This window comes from Phyllostomus discolor, chromosome 6, assembly GCF_004126475.2.
Source record: "Phyllostomus discolor isolate MPI-MPIP mPhyDis1 chromosome 6, mPhyDis1.pri.v3, whole genome shotgun sequence".
Taxonomy (NCBI): Eukaryota; Metazoa; Chordata; class Mammalia; order Chiroptera; family Phyllostomidae; genus Phyllostomus; species Phyllostomus discolor.
The window spans coordinates 36,019,292-36,042,866 of NC_040908.2; the positions used below are offsets into that span (position 1 = coordinate 36,019,292).

General features: G+C 37.3%; 1 protein-coding gene and 1 long non-coding RNA gene across 4 annotated transcripts in view; one reads left to right on the forward strand and one right to left on the reverse strand.

Annotated features, from left to right (window-relative positions):
• The first annotated feature begins 106 nt into the window (after window positions 1–106).
• LOC118501094 lies at window positions 107–10,449 on the forward strand. 2 transcript variants are annotated; one of them, XR_004903673.1, is made up of 2 exons: window positions 107–2,966; window positions 8,696–10,449. It is a non-coding gene; the product is annotated as an uncharacterized LOC118501094 (long non-coding RNA). The 2 variants fall into 2 exon arrangements; XR_004903674.1 differs by having other exon boundaries at window positions 107–604.
• PNPT1 (polyribonucleotide nucleotidyltransferase 1) overlaps window positions 8,150–23,575 on the reverse strand; it is a 50,643-nt gene continuing 35,217 nt past the window's right edge. For both annotated transcript variants that reach the window (XM_036027984.1, XM_028515620.2), the window contains exons 19-28: window positions 19,529–19,635; window positions 19,012–19,083; window positions 18,858–18,921; window positions 18,364–18,447; window positions 17,971–18,054; window positions 17,000–17,106; window positions 16,662–16,717; window positions 15,560–15,638; window positions 10,809–10,856; window positions 8,150–8,449 (exon numbers count right to left, since the gene is read on the reverse strand). In XM_036027984.1, coding sequence (XP_035883877.1) covers window positions 8,291–8,449; window positions 10,809–10,856; window positions 15,560–15,638; window positions 16,662–16,717; window positions 17,000–17,106; window positions 17,971–18,054; window positions 18,364–18,447; window positions 18,858–18,921; window positions 19,012–19,083; window positions 19,529–19,635 — 860 coding nt within the window. In that variant the 3' untranslated portion in view covers window positions 8,150–8,290. The remainder of the gene's footprint in view (window positions 8,450–10,808; window positions 10,857–15,559; window positions 15,639–16,661; window positions 16,718–16,999; window positions 17,107–17,970; window positions 18,055–18,363; window positions 18,448–18,857; window positions 18,922–19,011; window positions 19,084–19,528; window positions 19,636–23,575) is intronic.

Consider the following 23,575-nt stretch of genomic DNA (forward strand, 5'->3'; position numbering starts at 1 on the left):
CCAGCAGAACTTAGCGTTCTCGTGACGCAAGATGCTGAACCAAGGTGGGAGGGTCTAAGTGCAAGTTCTTCCTCTCTCGGCCACGCCTGCTAGCGCGGGATCTCGCCCGAGTGTTTGGTTATCGCGATCTCCCATGCTTGCTGGGAACGCGAGACTTTTCTGAGTAGCGACGAGAATCGAGTCCTGAGTCTCGTTTCATCTGGTTGCTGGGTGTGCGCGTCTGTGAAGAGTCTTGGGGCCAATCTCTGAGGAAAAGTAGAGTTGGGAGGTACGCATCCTTGAACTGAGTTAACCTTGAGCAAAATGGAAGATGTGGTCACATTCCAGAGTGGAAGCTCACTCTGTCAGCCTATAAGGAGAAAAATAGTTTAAGCCTCTTTTTGTGAAGACGTGGGAACTTGGAGTAGTATTTTAAGGCTACCCCAAAACCACTAAAACTTGTTTGGGAGTCTGTTACAGTTAAGCGTGTTGACAATTTCCTATTTCCCGCCAAAGCAGTTCACCCTTATGTTCATGGTAGTTTGGCCATTGAAAGGCATACTTTCTGCTTCACGAAAATACGGCGACCTTATTGTGGTTGTTACCTCGGAAAATAAGTCTTCAGGTAAGTTTAGGGAACTCGCGGGGAACTGCCTTTCTAACACATCCAAGAGCAATGTTTTTGATATTTTTGAGTTTCTCTTATGGAAATTTCTTGCGTAATCTATCGGGAGGCCTTTTGCACTGAATAAGCGAAGGAGGAATTCTTTCGGCATTGATGTTTGTTGTCAGACATTGCCGTGGTGGATACAAGTGATGCACTGGACAGTCGTTTATTTTAATCCCCGTTCGTTCTTGGTAAAATTCTTCTATTCATTCTTTCAGAGGGTCCTAGCTTGTTCATCCAACAATTCTTTACAACCCATTAGCTTGAAAGGTGAAAACAGGCGAAATACATGTGTTGACCGGCAGGGCATCCTGGGAATTGTAGTCATTGTTTAATGGTCCTGTCAAAACTTGCTTTTGTTTTTACCAGCTCTTACGTTTGGAAACCCTTTAGCGGTTCACTAAAACGAGAAACATTTTACACAGAGCAGGCACCTGATTAAAAAAAAAACAATTCTAATTTCAAATCTAGAAATTAAGGATTTTTTTTAATTTAAAGAGGACCTCAGAAATTGTACTTGAATTAAGAAGTTATGCTTATCAGTAGAGCCTATTAATTGCTATGATTGATGTGGAAAAAATGCATTTTGGGTCTAGAGAAAATGACATTTCTGTCTTGAGTCAGAGAAAGCTTCACACAATTTTGAGCCTGATATTAGAGCATCCCTGAGTAGCAGTGGCTTGCAAAAGTGTTCAAGGCTGAGGGGACAGGGTAAACAAAGTGATAACTGTCTGTCCCAAAGGTCTCAAATAGTGAAATCTTGATTATCCAGTCATGTTCTCCAGTCCTCTTGATCAAGCACCCCAAAAATCTAATCCCAAATGTAATCCTCTGGCTGTTACTACATGCTAGTTTATTATTTGAATTCCTTCAGTGTGTAATTTATTTCCTTCCTTAGTAGGCCAATTAAATCCCAGGCAGATTATGCTAAGATTTAATCCTGTTAAAAAAATTCTCCTTCGTTTTAGCTGAACTTAGGTTGGTTTCTGTCTCTTGATACCAAGACATATTCTCTTCCATTTTCACTGCCTACCACCTTAGTCTCAACTTTTGAGTCTGGAATTTTGTGTAAGCCTGTTTAATGTTCACGTGATCTCGGTGTCTACCTTCTGGCAAGTAACCAAACATTCCTGTCTGATTAAATGCTTTAAAAATAACACTGTATACTGTTCATCTCTTTTTATATTTTTTAATAAAATTTACTTTCTACTTCTGGTGAAGAACAGGCACAAGATTAAGGAGTAAAAGACTATGTGAAATAGGTATGTGAAATGAAAGGTTGCTCTATATTCCAAGCTTAAAATAACAAGTACAAATTAAGTTGTTAGTCCCTGTATCTGGAATTCTCTTCCCCAGATAGCTGCACATCTTCCTCTACTTCCTTCTGGTCTCAGCTCACATGTTACGTACTCAGGCCATTCTGGATTATTTTATCTAAAATTGTATCTCTTATTTATCACTCTATCCCCTTATCCAGTTTTTTAAAAAGGTTTTTTTTTTTTTTTTTAATTTTTAGATAGGAGAGGGGAAGGAGAAAGAGAGAGAAACAGCAATGTGTGGTTGCTTTTCATGTGCTCCCCGTTGGGAACCTGGCCTGCAACCCAGGCATGTGCCCTGGGAATCGAACTGGTGACCCTTTTGGTTTGCAGGCTGGTGGTCAATCCATTGAGCCGCACCAGCTAGAGCCCAGTTTTTTCTTAAAAAATAAACCTATCAGAAATGGGAGCAACTATGGAAAAAGTCCTTCTGCAAGGGGGTGGGACATAGAAGGGGCACAACATGGGGAATGTTATCACTTACTAGGAGGTATGAGCCACATATGCAAGCCCTGAGGGCCCAGGGAGTCTACAGAGCCCAAACCCATCCCACATTTCGAAGCTTCAGGCTTACCAAACCAAGCCCTTAACTGCATAGCAGACTCCCTTTGGTTGAGCATTGATGTATCTTCAGAGCTCTGTAACTGTCAAATCCCATTTCTGTTTTTACACTGCAGAAAATATGGGCCTCTCTGTGAAGCTCCTTTAACTACCTGACATTTTACAATATATACTTACTGTCAGTTTCCACTCACTAGTAATGTGAGCATTGGAACTTAGGTTTTGTTTACTGATGCATCTCCTGCACACATAGTGCCTGGCACATGTAAATGTTCAGTAAATGAATGCTGCAATTGACTCAACTAAGAAAGATAATGATCTTCATCCTACAATTTTAGATCCCAAAATTCAAGAAAATCTATGAGAGAAGGAAAAATGATTGTATAAAAACTGTAATTTATGGACAGGGTGCTGTCAATAAAGCATATAAAGAAAAACATCTTGTAAGTACCAATATTGCACTAACTACCAAAGATGGACATTGCATTTGATTTGAGTCATTATGAATTGGTTTTTAGAATGTAATAGCCCTCATAGAAAAACTTTATTAGAAAATAGGGAAAACTACCAAGATTTGAATGAAGACAAAAAGAAAACTTCAGCCATTAGTGTAGGCTCTTGGTTTAAGTGGAAATAGGATACTTTTAGTGGTCTGTGATTAATGAACTAAACAGTATTGTCACTTTGTGATGCTGCCGGTCCCTAGAGTTTAAGAACTAGCTTCAGACTTGAGGTCAAGATGGAGGCACAGGTAAATACATCATGCCTCTATGCACAACTCTAACAAAAATTATAAGTAGACTACAAAACAAATATTACCCAGAATTACCCAATGAGCTCTATGGAAGTTTGACAACAAAGGATTTAAAGAAGCTAAGTTATTCTAGATGGGTAGGAGGGACAAAGACCCAGAGATGCGTGGAGAGGTGGAAAGGACTGGAGACATGGAACAGGCAGTCCCACATTTACATGTGGTGGATAAAAATTGGGGATACCTCAGGAGTGAGGGATTCCCAGCCCCAGACCAGACCACGCAGCCCAGCGTTCCAGTACCAGGAAGATAAGTCCACATAAATTCTAGTTGTAAAAACCAGTGGGGGTTGGGGAAGCCCAAGAAACTGCAGGATTCTCTTAAAGGGCCTGTAACGGACTTAAAACTCATGCAGACCCCCCCTCCCCCCCATCCCCCTGGATTCAGCACCAGGGCAATAACAGGGTAAGCACTGGGAGATAGCTTTCCTCCTAGCAGAACTCCAGAGGCTAGGCAGCGGCATTGCCCCCTCTCTGAGCCCTTCCCCACACAGAGCCAGAGAGTGGTGACACAGGTTGCCCCATTCTGGTATCACCTAAGACTCTGCCCCATACAGCTTAACAGGTGTGCTTTTCTACAATAGGCTATGCTAGTAAGATGGGAAGTCAAAGCAGCTCTATCTAATACTCAGAAACAAACACAGGGAGGCTCCCAAAATGAGGAGACAAACATGGCCCAAATGAGAGAACAGAACAGAATTCTAGAGAAAGAACTAAACAAAACGGAGATAAGCAAACTATCAAATGCAGAGTTCAAAACACTGGTTATCAGGATGCTCCAGGAACTCCTAGGGTAGGTACTCCCAACAGCATAAAAAAGACCCAGGCAGGAATGAAGGTTACAGTAAGTGAAATAAAGAAAAATCTCCAGGGAACCAAGAGTGGAGGGTATAAAGCTGAGAGTCAAATCAATGATTTGGAATACAAGGAAGAAGAAAGCATTTAATCGGGGAAAAAAAGGGATAGGCTAAGGAGCCTCTGGAACATCTTTAAATTTACGAATACCCGAGTCACAGGGATGGCAGAAGGAGAAGAGGAAGAGCAAGAGATTGAAAACTTCTTTGAAAAAAATAGTGAAAGAACACTTAGCCTAATTTGGTGAAGGAAATTGACATGAGACCAGGTAGCACAAGATAGACCCAAAGAAGACCACACCAAAGCATCATAATTAAAATGTCAAAGGTTAAAGATAAAGAATCTTAAGGACTTCCAGCCAAGATGGAGGTTTAGGTAGAAACACGGTGTCTCCTCGCACAACCAAAATAAGGACAACAATAATTTAAAAAGAAAAAAAACAACCAGAACTGACAAAATTGAACTGTATGGAAGTCTGACAACCAAGGAGGTAAAGAAGAAACATCCATCCAGACCAGTAGGAGGGGTGGAGATGGGCAGCCGGGGGAAGAGGACTTGCAGCAAAGCAGTGGTGGAGGACTGGAGCAGGCAAGGCGGCGGCTGGTGGAGCGGGCAGTCCTACATTCACTTGTGGATAAACTAGGAGGAACACCTGGGGAGCGAGACCGACCTTGCAACCTGGGGTCCCACCGCTGGGAAATAAAGCCTCAAACCCCTGATTGAAAACACCGGTGGGGGGTTGAGGCAGTGGGAGAAATCCCTAGATTCACAAGAGAGTTCATTGGAGAAACCCATGGGGTCCTAGAATGTACACAAGGCAACCCGCATGGGAATCAGCACCAGAAGGGCCTACTTTGCTTGTGGGTAGAGGCGTGAATGACTAAAATCCAGCAGAGAGCGGAGCAAGCACCCCTGTTCCCTCTCTGACCCCTTCCCCACATCCAGCGTCACAAAGCAGCAATGTGGGTTGTCCTACCCTGGTGAACACCTAAGGCTCTGCCCCTTACTACGTAACAGGTGTGCCGAGCCCCTCCAAAAAAAGCCCAAATGAAAGAATAGATCAAAGCTCCAGAAAAAATACAACTAAGTGGTGAAGAGATAGCCAACCTATCAGATGCACAGTTCACTCATCAGGATATTCACAGAGATGTTGAATTTGGTCACAAATTAGATGAAAAAGTAAAGGCAATGCTAAGTGAAATAAAGGAAAATGTACAGGGAACCAGTAGTGATGGGAAGGAAACGGACTCTAATCAACAGTGTGGACCAGACGGAAGAAAGAAACATCCAATCAGAAAAGAATGAAGAAACAAGAATTTTAAAAAATGAGGAGAGGCTTAGGAACCTCCAGGACATCTTTAAACGTTCCAACGTCCGAATCATAGGGGTGCCAGAAGGAGAAGAGGAAGAGGAAGATTGAAAACTTATTTGAACAAATAATGAAGGAGAACTTCCCCAATCTGGCAAAGGAAATAGACTTCCAGGAAGTCCAAGCAGCTCAGAGTCCCAGAGAAGTTGGACCCAAGGAAGAACACACCAAGGTACATCATAATTACATTACCCAAGATTAAAGATAAGGAGAGAATCTTAGAAACAGCAAGAGAAAAGAAGACAGTTACTTACAAAGAAGTTCCCCTAAGACCATCAGCTGATTCCTCAAAAGGGACCTTACAGGGAAGAAGGGGGTGGAAAGAAGTATTCCAAGTCATGAAAGGCAAGGACATATACCCAAGATTAATGGCCAGCAAAGCTGGATCATTTAGAATGGAAGGGCAGATAAAGTGCTTCCCAGGTAAGGTCAAGTTAAAGGAGTTCATCATCACCAAGCCCTTATTATATGAAATGTTAAAAGGATTTATCTAAGAAAAAGAAGATAAAAACATGTACGGTAAAATGACAGCAAACTCAGTTATTAACCACCACACCTAAAAGAAAAACAAAAGCAAACTAAGCAAACAACTGGAACAGGACAGAACCATAGAAATAGAGATCATATGGAGGGTTATCAACAGGGGAGTGGGAGGGGGAAAGAGTGGGGAAGTTACAGAGAATAAGTAGCATAAATGGTAGGTAGAAAATAGGGGGAGGTTCAGAATAGCATAGGAAATGTAGAAGCCAAAGAATGTATATGTATGACACATGGACATGAACTAAAGGGGGGGGAATGTGGGTGGGTGGGGGTGTGCAGGGTGGAGGCGAATAAAGGGGGGAAGATGGGATAACTAATAGCATAATCAATAAAATATATTTTTAAGAAATCTTAAAAGCAGCAAGAAAAAAGAGTTACCTACAAAGGAGTTGGCATAAGACTGTCAGCTGATTCCTCAGAAAAAACTTTGCAGGCTAGAAGGGACTCGTAAGAAGTATTCAAGGTGATAAAAAAGCAAGGACCTAGAACTTAGATTACTCTATCCAGCAGAGGTATCATTTAGAATAGAAGGGTAGACAAAGTGCTTCCCAGACAAGGTAAAGCTAGAGTAGTTCATCATCACCAAGCCATTTTTACATGAAATGTTAAAGGGACTTAAGGAAACAATTGAAACTATGAACATTAAAATGGCAACAGATTCACAACTACTAGCAACTGAATCTATAAAAGCAAACTAAGCAAGCAAACAGGACAGGAACAGAATCATAGATACAGAGATCATTTGTAGGGTTATCAGTTGGGAGGGAGGAGTATAGTGGGGGAAGGGAGAGTGGGGGGAAAGGTACAGGGATTATGAAGCACAAATTGGTACGTACAAAAAAGATGGGGATGTTAAAAACAGTATAGGAAATGGCATAGCCAAAGAACTTATATACATGGCCCATGGATATGAACTAAGTGGGGGGGAATGCTGGAGGGAATGGGAGTATTGTGGGGGGGGGGCAAAAAGGGAACAATTGCAACAAATGTAATAGCATAATCAATGAGATGAAAAAAAAAACTAGCTACATTTTCCCATATTAGCAGTTGGGAGTTGCTCTGAAAAAAAAAAATTACATAAAATTTTGAAATTCTATCATTAAGGATGATGTCTTAAAAGGCAGAGAATAAAAATTATAAAAAAGATCAAATGTACACCATAGTTCAATCTTTCATTTTTCAGTTAGTCTTCAATATTTCAGGAAGTATATCAATACTGCCAACATGCTATTTTACACACTATAAATGTATAGTCAATGTTTACTGACTTAAATACATTTAAAAAACCTTTTGTTGTTGCATTTTTTGTATTTTACAAACTAGTTAGCCCTGAGTCCTGAATTTGCAAATAGTATACCAGATTTATAAAAGTATTCACACTATGACTTCTATGAGCCATTTACTTTGTTAGAATTATAATGTGATATATTAAATGATGGGAGTGAACAGTTAACTAATAATTATATCGACAGCCTCTACATATATGACTTTCAGGCATTAACTGAAATCATGATTCCTCCACCTCTTATAAAATCAAAATATGACTCTAGTCTATTTGATGAGTCAGTGCTTTTTATATATTTCCTAAATATTTTCTAAATTTGAAAAACTACTACCTCATTCTAGTTAGGATCCAATTTATAGTATTAACTCTACTATGTTTATGGTTTTGTGACCAATTTAAAAGGCAGAACATCATTAAAAACATCAAACAAGCTCCCTCAGCTTCTTGCTATATCTGGTAACTCGACTAAAGAAACAGGCATATTTCTGGACATATTCAATAGGCTTTGAATATGACAAGTTCCAGTTTGAAATATTTGTAGGCAAGTAAAATTGGGCAAAGATGTGAGCCATAAGATGACTAAGAGTAAATATGTGGGAAGAGATATCTTATAGTAATACATGTGATCTATTATTTTTAAGCTTTCAGAAATTTCAGAATTATAGGAAATAAAAGGCAGTAACATTTTCTAAGATGTATAAGTGGTTTACTTTTAATATTTGATTTGTAATGTAAAGAAGGAAATATAGGTAACTCTTGAAATAAAAAATGGCACACGTACAATGAGTATTTTAATATAAATCATTATAATGTATTTATAGTTACATATAAATCTATACATTAGGAGATACTACTGAAATTTTGTTCTACAGATTATCACTCTAGATTTAATTCTCCTTAAAAATATATCACGGGGAAGAATTAGATGATGACTGTGAAACAGATTCTCCCATTACAATACTGCTTCTGTCACTTAGAGTTTTGACAACATTTGTAGCTGGAGACTGTAGCACTTTGCGAGAAAGCCTCATTCTTCCATCAGCTGGATCACGTCCAAAGTATTTCACCTGTGGTAAAGAAACAAATTTAAAGTTATTGCACATTGATTGACATCCAAATTAAAAGATATTTAAATTTATGTGGTACAAATAAAGCAGTGATTAATGTTTTTACTTGTTCATTGAAAGCATAGCTCAGTGCTAAGTGAGGTTGTATACAGACCCTATCTATATATAGGGTCTGCCAGAAATAACACCTTTTTAAAAGTAGTATAGCATAGTATAAACAGACGTGTTGTAATCTTTGTGTTCCAGGTTCCCCAAAGTACAATCGCCCACTGACTGACAAGGGAAAATCGAGTAAAAACAGTGAAGCTATACTATCAAAACCAGTTCAATGGAGCAGCAACCACTTGTTTGTTATGTGAAGAATTTGGCATATGACTTGTACAGAGTTGTAACATCACAAGTCTGATCAGAAAGTTTGAGTCAAACATTTTTGTGCATAGTGCCAAAAGATCAGGAAGACAAGTTTCAGTGAAGACAGAAGAAAAGGCTACCAAATTACAGGCATCACTGTTACAAGACCTCAAAAATCCAGTAAGCATCTGTCAGGGGAACTCAGTATTAGTGACAGACATGTTTGAAGGTTGCTGGACAAAATGAAGCCATGCATACTGCACTTGCTACACTCCTTACATGATGGAGATTTGGTAGAATTTTGTGAAAGATTTTTGGTCAAATTATGTAAGGATGAGAACTTGCCAAGGTATGGTGGTTGGATGAGACTACATTCAAATTGAACAGTCATATCTTTAGCCATAATTATGTGCATTGGAACAATGTGAATCCACACATTATTTTAGAGAAACATAAACTTACCAGGGGTAACAGTGTGGGTGGCAGTATCAGTAACAGGTATAATTGGGCCAGTGTTCTTTGATGGTACTGTTAATCAGAATAATTACCTACATGTCCTAAAAACAGAATTGTGGCCTAGAGTTGAACATGACTTCCAGCAGCACACCACATGTGTTGAGTGTCAGAGTGGCTAGGCATGCATTTTGAAGGGAGATGCATAGGGCCACGAGAGTCATTGGAGTAGCCAGCTCAATCTCAAGACCTAACTCTGCCTGAGTTCTTTTTGTGGAATGTCCTTAAAGATCTTGTGTACAAGACTGAACACTGATGAACTGAAAGACAGAATTTGGGACAAATTTGCTGACATTACTGTCGAATTATGTTGTAAGACTTGTTTAGTGTAGTTGGTAGGGTATGTGAATGTCTTGCATGAGACAGAAAGCACATATGGTGTGCATGAGTGTTACATGTTACAATGTAACATAACATTTACATGCTGTTATATTATAGAATTACACGCTTATGATTTTGTAATACAAGGTTTGGTATAGATTGCCAGCTCATAAAACGGGCATTATTTGTGCTGAACCCTGTATATAATTTGCTTAAGTAATGATTATAAAAAAGGAAAAGAGATATGGGCATTATTTGCCTAATTATAACAGTCTGTTAGACTTATGTGTGCCTACTTACTCTCTCCAGGGCTGGTCCCTATACCAGAACAATAGTGAAAGCCAGTGAATAATTCTAGAACAGGGCTCTCTGAGCCTAATTGTACTATAAACTATATAGGATTATACTTAGGTCACTCAGACTACTGCTTAAAGGACTATCACACTGGAGGTTATTTGGCTTGACCTTAGACAGTGGAAGGGAGAAATGTGGCAGTTTTTAAATCCCTTATGATGTTAAAAAAAACAAAACAAAAACAAACCACTCTTATACAGAGATATAATGTTTTAGTTCTCATCTTTCCCTATAGGCTACTTGAACAATGAGATTATAGACTGGGAATAAATCAGTAGTCATAGTTTACTCAGATCATAGGTATTAGGCATAACTGCAACAGAATGTAGTATGGCCAAAAAACACCCATGCCAACATAAGTTCTTTCACCTACTCGTAGTAACTACAAAAGGTCAATTTTGTTATCAGTTCTAGAACTGAACAACGTGGCTTTTATCAAACTCAAAAACTTTTAGCCCCAAGCAGAGTAAAAGCAATTAGAGTCTCAGCTCCTTAAATATGACATTTAAGACCTTCAACAAAGTTACATTTATCAGGTTCTCATGTTCTGTCCCCAAATCACTGATTCTGCATAGCCATCACTGACCTGGCTCATGAATTTTTAAAAGCTCTAAGGGGGACTATTATTCTAACTAAACTGGAAAGTCCTTGAGAGGAAGAATTGTCTTAAATCCTTAATGTTTAAGCAACTCTAAAGAAGCAGCACAGCATAAAAATAACAGAAATCACAAATGTTGATTGGATTGATTCAGCTTTTTGAAATAATTAAAAATTCAAGTATAATTTACAACGCTAAGACTAAAAGGTTGAATACAGGTACCTGAATTGTTTGGCCAACTTCTAGTCCTAGGGCAGTGGGATGTTGAATCTGAAAGAGAACGTGTTGAATCTATTAGTTGTCATGCATCATAACAATATCTATGGTAGTATACATTTTTTCCCAAGTGGAAAATAGCTTTATTGGTTTTTCTGATTATAAAATCATAATTATAAAAACTTAAAATAATACAGAAGTATTCAGATGATAGTGAAAATCACCTAAAATCCTTCTACTTATAAACTATTATTAACATTTCAGTGAGTATCTTTTTAAATGTCTCCTTATTTAGTGCGTGTATACTGCATTTGTAAAAATGGAGCCTTCTGAGTTTGTTGTTTTGCTCAATATGTTGAACAAATTTTATATTAATAAATGAAAAATTACAGTTGAGTATTCAAATGATACAATTTATACAACCAACTCCCTATATATGGTCACTTAATTTGTTTTAAATTCCAGTGTTGCAAATGTTAATAATTGGTAACTATAGGTGAAAGGTATTTGGATATTTAATATATTTTTCAAAATAAAAAGTTGAGAAAAAGATAAATTGCAGTGTTGACCATGATTATGTATTCATCTACTCCAATTGTCCTCTCAGAACAAAGACCTATGTGGAATTCCTAGGTCCAAAGGTACTTGCACACATTTAGCAAATACCTCCCAAAGTCTGTCCCAATTTATATTCCTATCAACAGTGTGTGAAAATGTCCATTTCTTGTCCACTTTCTCATCCACACAGGGAATTTTCAACTATTGGAAAATTGAAAAATTGCTGTAGATATTGAATATGTTGGTTGGGATATTAATCTGGCTTCCGGTCAAGATGGAGGAATAGGCGAAACAGCTTATCTTCTTGCACAACCACATCAAAATAACAACTAAACTATAGAACTACCATCACTCAGAACTGTCAGAATTCAAGGTGAATGAAATTCCAACTATGGAGCTAAAGAAACCACATCCATCCAGGTAAGAGGTTTGGAGACATGGAAGAGGCTGGTCCCACACCCACCTGTGGTGGATAAAAATTCAGGGATGTCATGGGAGCAAGGAGTATCATTCCCACACTAGGCCCCCCAGCCCAGGGTTCCAGAGCTAGGAAGATATGTTCCCATAACTTATGGCTGTTAACCAGCAGGGTTTGTGTTGGTAAAGGAACTACTGGAATCCCAAGCTGTTCCTCTTAAAGAGCCCACATACTCTTATTCAGACTCTCCCTTTGAGCTGTAGCACTGGGGTAGCAGCCTGAAGGTCACCAATGGCTTACAAGGAAGAACTGAAGTGTCTGGCATCAGGGCAAGATGTGGGGGACAGCTTTCTCCCAGACAGAAAGGTGGGCAGAGACCACTATTCCTTTTCTGAGCCTTCCCTGCAAAGAGCTACAGAACCAGCAGGCAGGGGTCATATATGAGGCTCTATGTGGTTGGCTCCACCATGATAAATCCCTAAGGTTCTGCCACACCAAATTTTGGGCCTACCCAAGCTGTTAACAATGGCACTTCCATATGAATGGCTGGTGTGGGCTCTGGCTTCACATCTTATTAAATCCTCTCAAACAAGCAACAGCTAGTCAGTGAGCCCACAGCTCCTATACCTCTGGCTAAGCAGTCCCAGGCCTAGCACAAGTAGCAGCCATCTGCAAATTACTTGGTAGCACATGCTGGGTGGCTCCAGGCGAAACACAGGTGGTGGCTGAGCCTGGCCTACACCACCTGAGAAACCCCAGACCTTGTGCAACCAGTGGACAGCTACAGACCATGTCAGAACACTACCACCCTGCCCCTGCACAGCTGATACCCCCGAGGCTGGAGGTTGGTGATCAGTGGTCACAGCTAGTTCTTGCAACTGACTGGCCTGGGTAAATCCTCCCATTGACCTGCCAACAGCATTCAATGCTCAACTACAAGAGGAGGGTGTACTCAGCCCACAGGAAGGGTGAACCTTGGTGAAAGAGGAGGCTGTGTCACAGTACCCTACAGGACACCTACTACATTAGGCCATACTACCAAAACATGGAGTCAAAGCAGCTCTATCTAATATATAGAAACAAACACAGGGAGGTTGCCAAAATGAAACAAACAAACATGGCCCAAATGAAAGAAAAAAACACAAAGTGGAGACAAGCAAGCTACTAGAAGCCAAGTTCAAAAACTGGTTATAAGGATGTTCAAGGAACTTAGTGAGGACCTCAGTTCCAGTCAGAAATGAAGGATAAACTAATGGAAATAAAGAACAGTTTGCAGGGAATAAACAGTAGAATGATGAAGCTGGGAATGAAATCAATGATATGGAACAGAAGGAAACAAAAAACAATGTATCACAACAAGAAGAAAAAATAATTCTAAAAAGCAAGGATAGTGTAAGGAGCCTCTGGGACAACAAAGCATATCAACATTTATACCCTAGGGGTGCCAGAAGGGGAAGAAAAAGAGCAAGGAATTGGAATTCTATTTCAAAAAATTATGAAAGAAACATTCCCTGATTTGGTGAAGGAAATAGACATGCAAGGCTAGGAAGCAAAGAGAGTCCCAAACAAGATAGATGCAAACAGGTTCACACAAAGACACATAATTAAAAATGCAAAAGGCCCTGGCTGGTGTGGCTCAGTGGACTGAGTGCTAACCTGTGAACTGAAAGGTTGCCAATTCGATTCCCAGTCAGGGTACATGTCTGGGTTGTGGGCCAGGTCCCCAGTTGAGGGTGAGTGAGAGGCAACCAATCACACACAATGATGTTTCTCTCCTTCTCTTTCTCCCTCCCTCCCCCTCTCTCTGAAAATAAATAAATGAAATCTAAAATGCCAAAGGTTAAAGATGAAGAGATTTTAAAATTTTTTTTAGATTTTATTTTTGGCGTGAGGGAAAGTGAAGGAGAAAGACAGGAGAGAAACATCAATCGGTTGCTTCTCACATGCTCTCAGCAGGGGTCCTGGCCCACAATGCAGGCATGTTCCCCAATCAGGAATTGATCTGGCAACCTTTTGGCTCACAGTCTGGCGCTCAATCCACTGAGCCACACCAGTCAGTGCAAGAGAGAATCTTAAAAGTAGAAAGAGAAAAACAGTTAATTTCCCAAAAGATGAGTCCCCATAAGACTGTCAACTGATTGCTCCAAAGAAACGTTGGGTGCTAGAAGGGATTAGCAAGAAATATTCAAACTCATCAGTGGCAGGGACCCACACCAAGACTGCTCCACCCAGCAAAGGTATCATTTAGAATTTAAGGGGAGATAAAGACCTTCCTAGTCAAGAAAAAAATAAAGGAGCTTATTATCACCAAACCATTAGTATATGAAATATTAAAGGGACTCATTTAAGAAAAAGAAGATCAAAACTGTGAATCAATAAAATAGCAAAAAACATACCTGTCAACAATTGAATCAAAAAAAAAAACAAACTAAGCAAACAAGATAGAATCATGGATGTGGAAAGCTTTTTGATGGCTGCCACATGGTTGGAGAGTTTAGAGGAATGGGTGTATAGGTTAGGGGATTTAAGAAGTACAACTTGTAGTCACAGAATAGTTATGGGGATGTAAAATACAGTATAGGAAATGGAGTAGTTAAAGAACTTATGTGCATTACCCATGGTATGCATATAAACAAAGGTATGGGGATAGTCTGAGGAAGTGGGAGGTGCTGGGTGGCTGGGGCAGGGGGAAAAATTGGGACAACTGTAACAGTGTAATCAATAAAATATGATAAAAAAAAGAATATGTTGACTGGCTTTAAAAAAGTGATGTCTGTCCATGTTCTTTGCTCATTTTCCTATTGATACTCATGTTTCTTCCTGATCTACATAAGCCCCTTTGTAAATATGAAACTCTTCATATGTTACAAGCATGTTTTCTTTAAATTGTTGCTTGTCTTTCAAACTTACTGTAATTTTGACATATAGTTTAAAAATCCTAAGATCTAATTTTACCAATTTATTTACATTTTTGGATTTGCTGTGCTGAGAAATAGTTTACTAGTTCCAAGATTATTAAAATATTCTAGTCCTCCCTTAACAGTCACCCGTGACCCAATTTTCTTTTTCTTCTTTCATCGCCTTATTTACTTATTTATTTTTTACATTTAGCTTCTTGATCTAGATGGGATTTTTGCTTTAAAAAGAGTAGAGAATCTGCTTTATGATAACCAGCTGTCTCAATACAGTTTATGGAATAACCAATGATTCTTCCCTGCCTGGCATCTTCCCTTCCCTTATGTTTAGCATGTATTACAGTGGCAGGTACATAACTTGGTTTATTTGTCTTTTTTTTCCTGTTTCATGGGTTGTCTATTTCTGGGCCAGTAGCACACTAGTTTACTCTCTATAGCTTTATATTTTAATATATGGTAAAAGAGACACTTATTATTCCCCTGCCTCCATACTTTTCTTGAATATTTTCATATGCCTATGAACTATAACAAAGATTAAATTTAAAGACATCATAAGAATTATCTTGCCACATAATTGGTTGGTCATGAAAATTGGCTAAACAGGGTTTTAACTATTTTAGAGTGTTAACTCTAGATGTCATTCCACCAACACATTCAAGGGTGTTTCTATTTCATTATGGAAAGAGAAGCAAATTATCTGTGGTAAACAATGTAAAACCTTTTTTCATAAGCATCTTTATCATTTTTGGTTTTCTTTATTAGGTGAGTAATAGACAAAGTGTACAGTTTTCATCAACCTAGGAAATTTCACTATGATTATTTTAAGGCAGTTTTAAAAAGCAAATGTCTTAAAAATGTTTTTTTACCTTTCGTTGATCAAGTTGTGAGTTATGAAGTAGTACTGGAGTCATATTTGGATATAGTTTAACCATTACTCCAATATCTCTACAAAAAGGAAATAGGCCTGGTTAAAACATTATATATCTATGTATCTACTTACTGATAATCAAACTGTGATTACATTTCCATGAGAGAACAAAATGAAAAAACAAAAAAAATCCCTCTAGTACATGATTTTTTCCTTTCTTTTTTCTCCAGTTTTATTGAGAATGTACCATTTATTGACATGTAACATTGTATAAGTTTAAGGTGTACAACATAATGAATCGGTACATGTTTTTATAACTGTAAAAAGTTATGATCTAAAAGGGATACTTACTTTTTTCAATTGAAAATACACCATATTTTTAAATATTTGTATATCAGAAGACAGAGAAAAGATAATAGAAAATGTGCAGTGAAAAGTTTTTAGAATATATATTCTTTTGCTATACTTCTTTTCATAGTATTTTCAAAAAATTTTGAAATGACATTAAATATTTTAAAAATTACCATCAACCTATTAAATAGTGATTTAAGAAAGGTGGTTAGATAAACTGGGGTACTTATTTAAAAATTTTTCTTATATTCTGTAGTCTAAAATAAGCTATTCCATTTTTTTAGTTATCACTTGTGACATTAAATCATCCCACTGCCTTCTATTATTCACTTCAAATTTCTTTCAATATTCAGGCTATATCCATTAATTTCTCTTTTTAATCCAGTTCTTTAATCTGGTAAAACAAAATGCACTACATAGGCATTAAATACAGAAAGAAAAAGGAAGTATGTCTATTTTGGGTTTGTGAACTGTTTACTGGGGAAATTAAAAAGATGGGAAATCTGGCTAAACAATTCAGACAGAAGAATCTATTAATATAATAATTATAATCATAGAACCATGTTACTGAAATCTACAAACTGGTGTAGAAAATAAAATTATACCTTGAAATAATTAATTACATGGTAACTGATGTATAATCTAAACATAATTTCCAAGTAAATAAAGCAAACATATATAAAGTTAACATGACTTTAATATACATTCTATTAAAAAATTCGCACAGCATAAATACTACTTGATATTACCTGATTTCAGTTATTGTGGCGGTATATACTGCTCCAAATTCTAATTGCTGCTCTTGCTGTAAGTGTAAAATAAGCCATAAGATTCATTAAGAAAACAACAAAAAGTAGAAAAGACAACTGTTATAAGATCTATACTTGCCCTGGCTGGCGTAGCTCAGTGGATTGAGCGAGGGCTGCGAACCAAAGTATCGCAGGTTCAATTCCCAGCCAGGGCACATGCCTGGGTTGCAGGCCACAGCCCCCAGCAACCACACATTGATGTTTCTCTCTCTCTCTTTCTCCCTCCCTTCCCTCTCTAAAAATAAATAAATAAATCTTTAAAAAAAATCTATACTTACATCATCTTTGCAGATTTCAGTAATGAAGTCTTTTGCTTCATGCATAGCACTGGGTGTTGGAGCAAATACAGAAAATGTTTCTTCATCTACCTGACTAATGGTTACACCTTTTAAAAAGATAATTTCACAAAAGTTAACTTGGTCGTTCCAGTGGAGACTATTCTTAAAAGTAGTATGTGCAGAGGAAAATGACCTGGAAGCAGCTGGGCAGGGTTGTACTATGTTTAATCACTGCTTTAGGAATGAAGGGATTCATCAACAAATACACCTGTACCCCTGTTATGCAACCCACATTGTGCCAGCCAATGTCCCGACCTCTTTCTGGCAGCCCATCATTTGGTAGAATGACGCATGTAAGTTCTACTTTTGAAGGGTTTAATTTTGCTCTTTTAATTGAGTAGAAACTATACTAGCACTCTTTCCTTACCTGTGTTCTTTTTCCCTCTTATCCATTAGAGTGGTGAACAGGTTGATGAGGGATGAAATCGTATCAGTTTCTCCATCTTAACTGATTAATTCTGCCTCTCTCTCTCAATTAACTCAAAGCTGGTAAGTACTAGGTAACCCAAAGACTGGCTCCAGGAAAAAAAAAATAAAGCATACTATTCCTCCTATACATACTCTTTAAATAAAAGAGTAAATAAAACTATGTGAAAAATGGCCAAAGTAATTGTAAGAGAAAACAAAAACTCCTCTAAGGTGAAAAACTAAACATTCTAAATGTTCAGGTTTAAATTGTTGCAAAAAAACCTGAGGAATTCTAGGTCATCCTTGAATATCATTAAGGATGATCATTTGCTAATCTATTAATAGGCATACAGAAAACTTGCAGTAAGACATGCCTGTCATATCCTTCTCTTCATCTTTCTCTCATTTACCAAACATTTATTTTTGGAACAACACAACAGAAATGAAATGGCAAACTTACACAGCCTAGCATTAAATAAACCCCATCTTCATACAACACTTACCTGTTTCAGCCTGAAGTTTTTTTAAATTATATCCACCTGGTCCAACAAATTTTGCTCGTTTTGATAATGGAACCTGAACAGTTTCTGAAATGTAGTACAGACAAAAATATAAATAACTCAAGTACACATATGAATCTAAAACATGCCCTGGACACTTTTGTTTTCTGTTTGGCCTAGACGCATGTAAAAATATTTCAGTATGAAATAGAAAAACAATTTGTGTTTCTTGACTAAAATTACTGTAAGTTCTAATGTCAAAAATTTCCCCCCCAATTTAAAGTATTTAATAATTAGTTTTGTGTATGGAGTTAAAGAATAATGAAAAAACAGTAATATACATTCAGTATTAATGTTTACCTTATCATGAAATCAGTAGTAATCTTAATGTATTACCTACAACAGGTCCATTTTCTTTTCTAGATGCCCGAGGTTTTGAAATAATTTTGTTCATAATCTGTAGTATCTCCTTCTTTGCCACTAGGAGAGATTAAAAACACAATAAAAATAATAACTACATTAAATAAATAGGATCAGATATAGCAGCAATATTCTTAGTTTTTATGGCAGAAAATTGAAACTCTTTAGCTTAATAATCAAAGCTCTTCACACTCTAGTTGCCTTGACAATCCTACTCATATTTCCTTTTCCATAAATCCTATCTTAGAGAATTACTTAATTTGTAAAAAATGAATGTTCACTGGTCTCCCACTTTGGTGGTTAGTCATGTGCCTAATACTTCTTTATCTAGGGTGTTGCATGAAATTTCATTTCCTAAAGCCATATTTTATAATAAGCCTATTTTTTGTAATAAGCTTACTAAGAATTATAGTTCTGTTAACAAACTAGTCAATGGTAAAAGGAGAATGAGGCACACTGTCTTGGCTTACCTGAGGCTTGTTGAATGGCCTCCATTACAATTTTTAATGGTATTCCAGGTAATTTAATATCAGCCTAGTAAGAAAAAGCCAAAAAATTCTATAAATGTTGTTTCATGACATTATTAAATAATATAAAAATGAAACAGAATGAGTTTAAAAATACCTGTAATGCAGTTATTCCCTTATTGGTGCCAGCTATTTTGAAATCCATGTCACCATTGTAATCCTCAATTCCCTTAAGGAATTAAAGAAATTATAATATAGTTTTAAACTAAAATAAAATTTACTCATCATCATTGTAGAGGAATTTTAAAAAATAGCTTTAGAAGTAACCTCTAAGATAATACACATATTTTCTACATTAACTGCTGCCAATTTGTGGCTTTTTAAGTTAGAAATATTTCATCAGAAAAGTCACCATTTTTAGATCATGTTTCCCCCATAAATGCATAAGGATTACTTTACAATCACCCTAAAGTGAGATATATTATAGATATTTATACTGTGATAATATATTTTTAACTCACATCCTATTAAATCTAAGGAGTATATGCAGAGGAGAAAAGTAAGAACAAGAGCCTCTATTTTTTGAGTCCTAGGACCATTCTTCTAAGCATAGGATGCTTGTAAAGTATGTATAATCATTACCATTAAATATTTGAAAATGTGAATATACTTGCCAGAATATCTGTCAGCAAACGATAATCTTCTATTTCATCCTTGTCAGGATTGTTTTTGGTGACCAATCCTATTGCCACACCCGCAACAGCAGATGAAATAGGAACCCCTGTAATTGAGAGAAAGAACTTCTGTGTGATTTGATAAAGAACTTCATGTGATGTATACATCAGCCTAACACATGTATTTACCATGCTTTTGACATTTAATTTATATGGATGGTATTTTAAATTGACAGTTGCCAAAACTAAGTTGAAATGGTCTTAATAAGTCATCTGACTACCTCCTTTTTCTTAAACAGATAATAAAAACCCCTTAAAACAATTTTAGCAAGTAATCCCTCCTCAGCACAAATCTCTCTAATAAGAGTAAATATAACTCTTAAAATAATTTGTTTCTTTGCCTTTTTGCTTTTGGCCCATTCTTTTTTCTTTTTGAAAAGTAATTGTGTAAACCCTTCCAGCCCGGACCCCTCAGTCCACCTCCCCATGAGATCTGTTGTTAGGTCTTGTGTATCCTCCCAGAAAATTTCTGTTCACAAATGTAAGTGTCATCTTTTATTTTCTTTCTTTACTGATGGAGTATACTGAACACATTCACTATTCTGCATCTTGCTTTTTTTCACTTAACATTTTGGATATTGATATAAAACAAAGCTCTACCATATTCTTTTGAATGGTTGCATAGTAATTCTGTATAAGTCACACAACAGAAGCTGAATTACTGAGTCAAAGAGTGTATGGAATTATGTTTCTTATACTGTCAAAATGCCCACCAAAGAGTATGGCATTTTATACTTTAACCAGGAGCATATGAGGGTGCTAGTTCTATATTCTTATTAATTCTTGTCAAATCTTTTGACCTTTGTTCACCTAAAGGGTAAAAATGGTAGCTATAGTTATAGTTTGGTATTTGTCTTTATGAATGAGGTTGAACTTTTTTTTGTTTATAAACTATTTATATTTCTTTTTCTGTGAACTGTGTGTTTTATGCCCTTAAACTACTTTTTGGTTGTTAGTCTCTTTCTTACTGATTCACAAGAGCTTTCAATATGAACAGCAGACCTTTGTTAAATATAAATGATATTATAGTAAATAAATATATTAAATATGATTTCTAGATTGTTGACTTTATTATGAACTATTTTTCTATACAGAATTTAAAAAGTTATATGCAATCATGGTTCCTGGTTTTTGCTTAAGAAGGTTTTATTCCTTTAAGATTTTGATAATTTTTTTAAAAAGTTTAAAGTTTGACCACTTGGAACTTATCTGGTATAATGGAGTGTGGTAGGGATCTCATTTCATATTCTCCACGCATCTCACTTATGCTCATTGTTAGGCCTAGAATGGTGATGACTTCAAAATCTGTCCCTCCTATCTAGTTCTCTTTGCTAAGCCCTGGAGTTGTAGAGCCAGCATGCATATAGAAAGTCTCCAGCTAAATGTCTCCAAAGCACCTTAAAAAATTATATATATGTGTAATATGTGTATTTAAAATTTAATCATGTCCAATAAACCTTTACCTCCTGCATTCCCTACCTTGGTTGAAAGGAACTAAGACCCTCATTGCAGAATCAACATTTCCTTTCTTATTTCCTATCTCATCAAAGATTGATTAGTTTGTCCTCTCAAGTATTGAGAAAGTTCTCCTTTTCCCTAAATATTGAAATATCCATCATTACTCCTTTGGTTCAAGCCAACATTATTTCTTGCCTTGCCAATAGTCTTCCTGTCTGGTTTCCCTGATTTTAGTCTCTCCTCCCCAGCTCCCATTCTCTCCCATTGCACTCCTTTTAGGATCATCTAGTTGGGAAAAACTACCTTAAAAAAAAAGAAAAAAGAAAAAAAAAAGCAGTTCAAATCATGCTACTCTACAGAAAACCCTGCATGGCCCCCATCTCTTTTCAGGAAATTTTTAACATGTTCTGTGATCAAAAAAGTTTGGGAAATAGTACATATCCTGTTCCCTAGAGATCCAGTATTCACACTAGCATATTAAGGTCTACTTAACCCATAAATAAACCTGCTTAACCATGCTCAAATGTACAATACCTTAGAACAGAATAATTTTTTCATGGTGCACAATAATCAATACCCTATGGAACACTGAGTTGCTAAATACTGGCTTTAAGTTCAAACTCCTTAGTACAACAATGACCTTTTAAATCTGGTCCCAGTTCATTAATTCATTACTTCTTTAAAATACATAACAGAAACACACTGTATTGCTTCATAACTATGCACATGATATTTCTAATTTTTAATTATATTTTATTAATTATGCTATTACAGTTATCCTGATTTTTCCCCCTTTGCCCACTGCAACAGGGACATCCACTCCTTCAGGCAATCCATCCACCATTATTCATGTCCATGGTTCATGCACAGATATTCTTTGGCTACTCCATTTCCTATACTGTCCTTTATATCCCCATGGCTATTCTAGAATTGCCTATTTGTATTTCTTAATCCCCTCACCTCTTCACCCATGTCCCTCATCCCTATTACACCTGGCAACCATCAAAACATTCTCTGTATCCACGGTTATGTCTGTTCTTGTTTCTTTAGTTTGCTTTTTAGATTAAATTGCTGATAATGTATTTTTTGCCACTTTATTGTTAATAATTTTGATTTTTTCTTAAATAAGTACCTTTAACATTTCATGCAGTCATAGGTTGGTGGTGATAAACTCCTTTATTTTATTCTTGTCTAGGTAACTCTTTATCTGCCCTTCGATTCTAAATGACAGCTTTGCTGGGTGGAACAATCTTAGCTGTAGGTCCCTGCTTTTCATGACTTTGAATATTTCTTGCCAGTCCCTTCTAGCCTGCTAAGTTTCTTTTGAGGAATTAGCTGACAGTCTTAAGCTAATGGGAACACCCCTGTATGTAAGTAACTGCTTTTATCTTGCTGCTTTTAAGATTCTCTCTTTGTGTTTAACCTTTACCATTTTAAGTATGATGTGTTTTGGAGTGGGCCTCTTTGCATCCATCTTGTTTAGGACTCTCAGTGCTTCTTGGACTTGCATGTGTATTTCCTTCACCAAATTAGGAAAGTTTTCTTTCATTATTTTTTCAAATACATTTCCAATTTTTGCTGTTCTTCTTCTTCTGGCACCCCTATGATGCAAATGTTGGACCTCTTGAAGTTGCCCCAGAGGCTGCTTATTCTAACCCCAGTTTTTTGGATCCTTTTATCTTGTGCTCTGTATGGTTGTTTTTTTTACTTCCTTAAGTTCCAAATCATTGATTTGGTTCTTGGCTTCATCCACTCTGTTGTTTCCCTGTAAACTATTCTTATTTCCATTAGTGTATCCTTCATTTCTGACTGGATCATTTTTATGCTGCTGAGGTCCTCACTAAGTTATTTGAGCATCCTTATAACTAACCAGTGTTTTGAATTTTGTATCTGACACATTACCTATCTTCATTTTGTTTCATTCTTTTTCTGGAGTTTTGATCTGTTCTTTCATTTGGGACATGTTGTTTAGCCTCCTTGTTTTGGCAGCCTTCCTGTGTCTGTTTCTATGTATTAGGTAGAGCTGCTTCAATTCTGTGTCTTGATAGTGTTGCCTAATGCAGTAGGTGTCCTGTAGTGTCCTGTGGCACAGCTTCTCCTTTCACCCAAGCAGGATGCTCAAGGTTCACCCTCCATGTGGGCTGAGTACAACTTCCTCTTGTTGAGCCTTCAATGCTGTTGGCAGGTCAGTGGAAGGCTTCAGGCCAGTCAGCTGCAAAGACTGGCTTTGACCACTGACCACCAACTTCCGTATTCCATGGAGGATCAGCTGTGCCGGGTCAGGGTAGTGGTGCTCTGATGTGGTTACTGTCCATAGGGTACACTGGCCCTGGAGTTTCCCAGGTGGTGTAGGCCAGGGTCAGTCCCCACCTGTGTTTTCCCTGGCGCCACCCTACCCAAGGTATAAAGCAATCTGAGATGGCTGCTACTTGTGCTGGGCTTGGAGATTCACAGACAAAAGCCAAGCTGTGAATCTAGGTTTGCTGCTGCTAGTGCTGGACCTGGAGCTCACTGTGGCTAGCTGTTGCT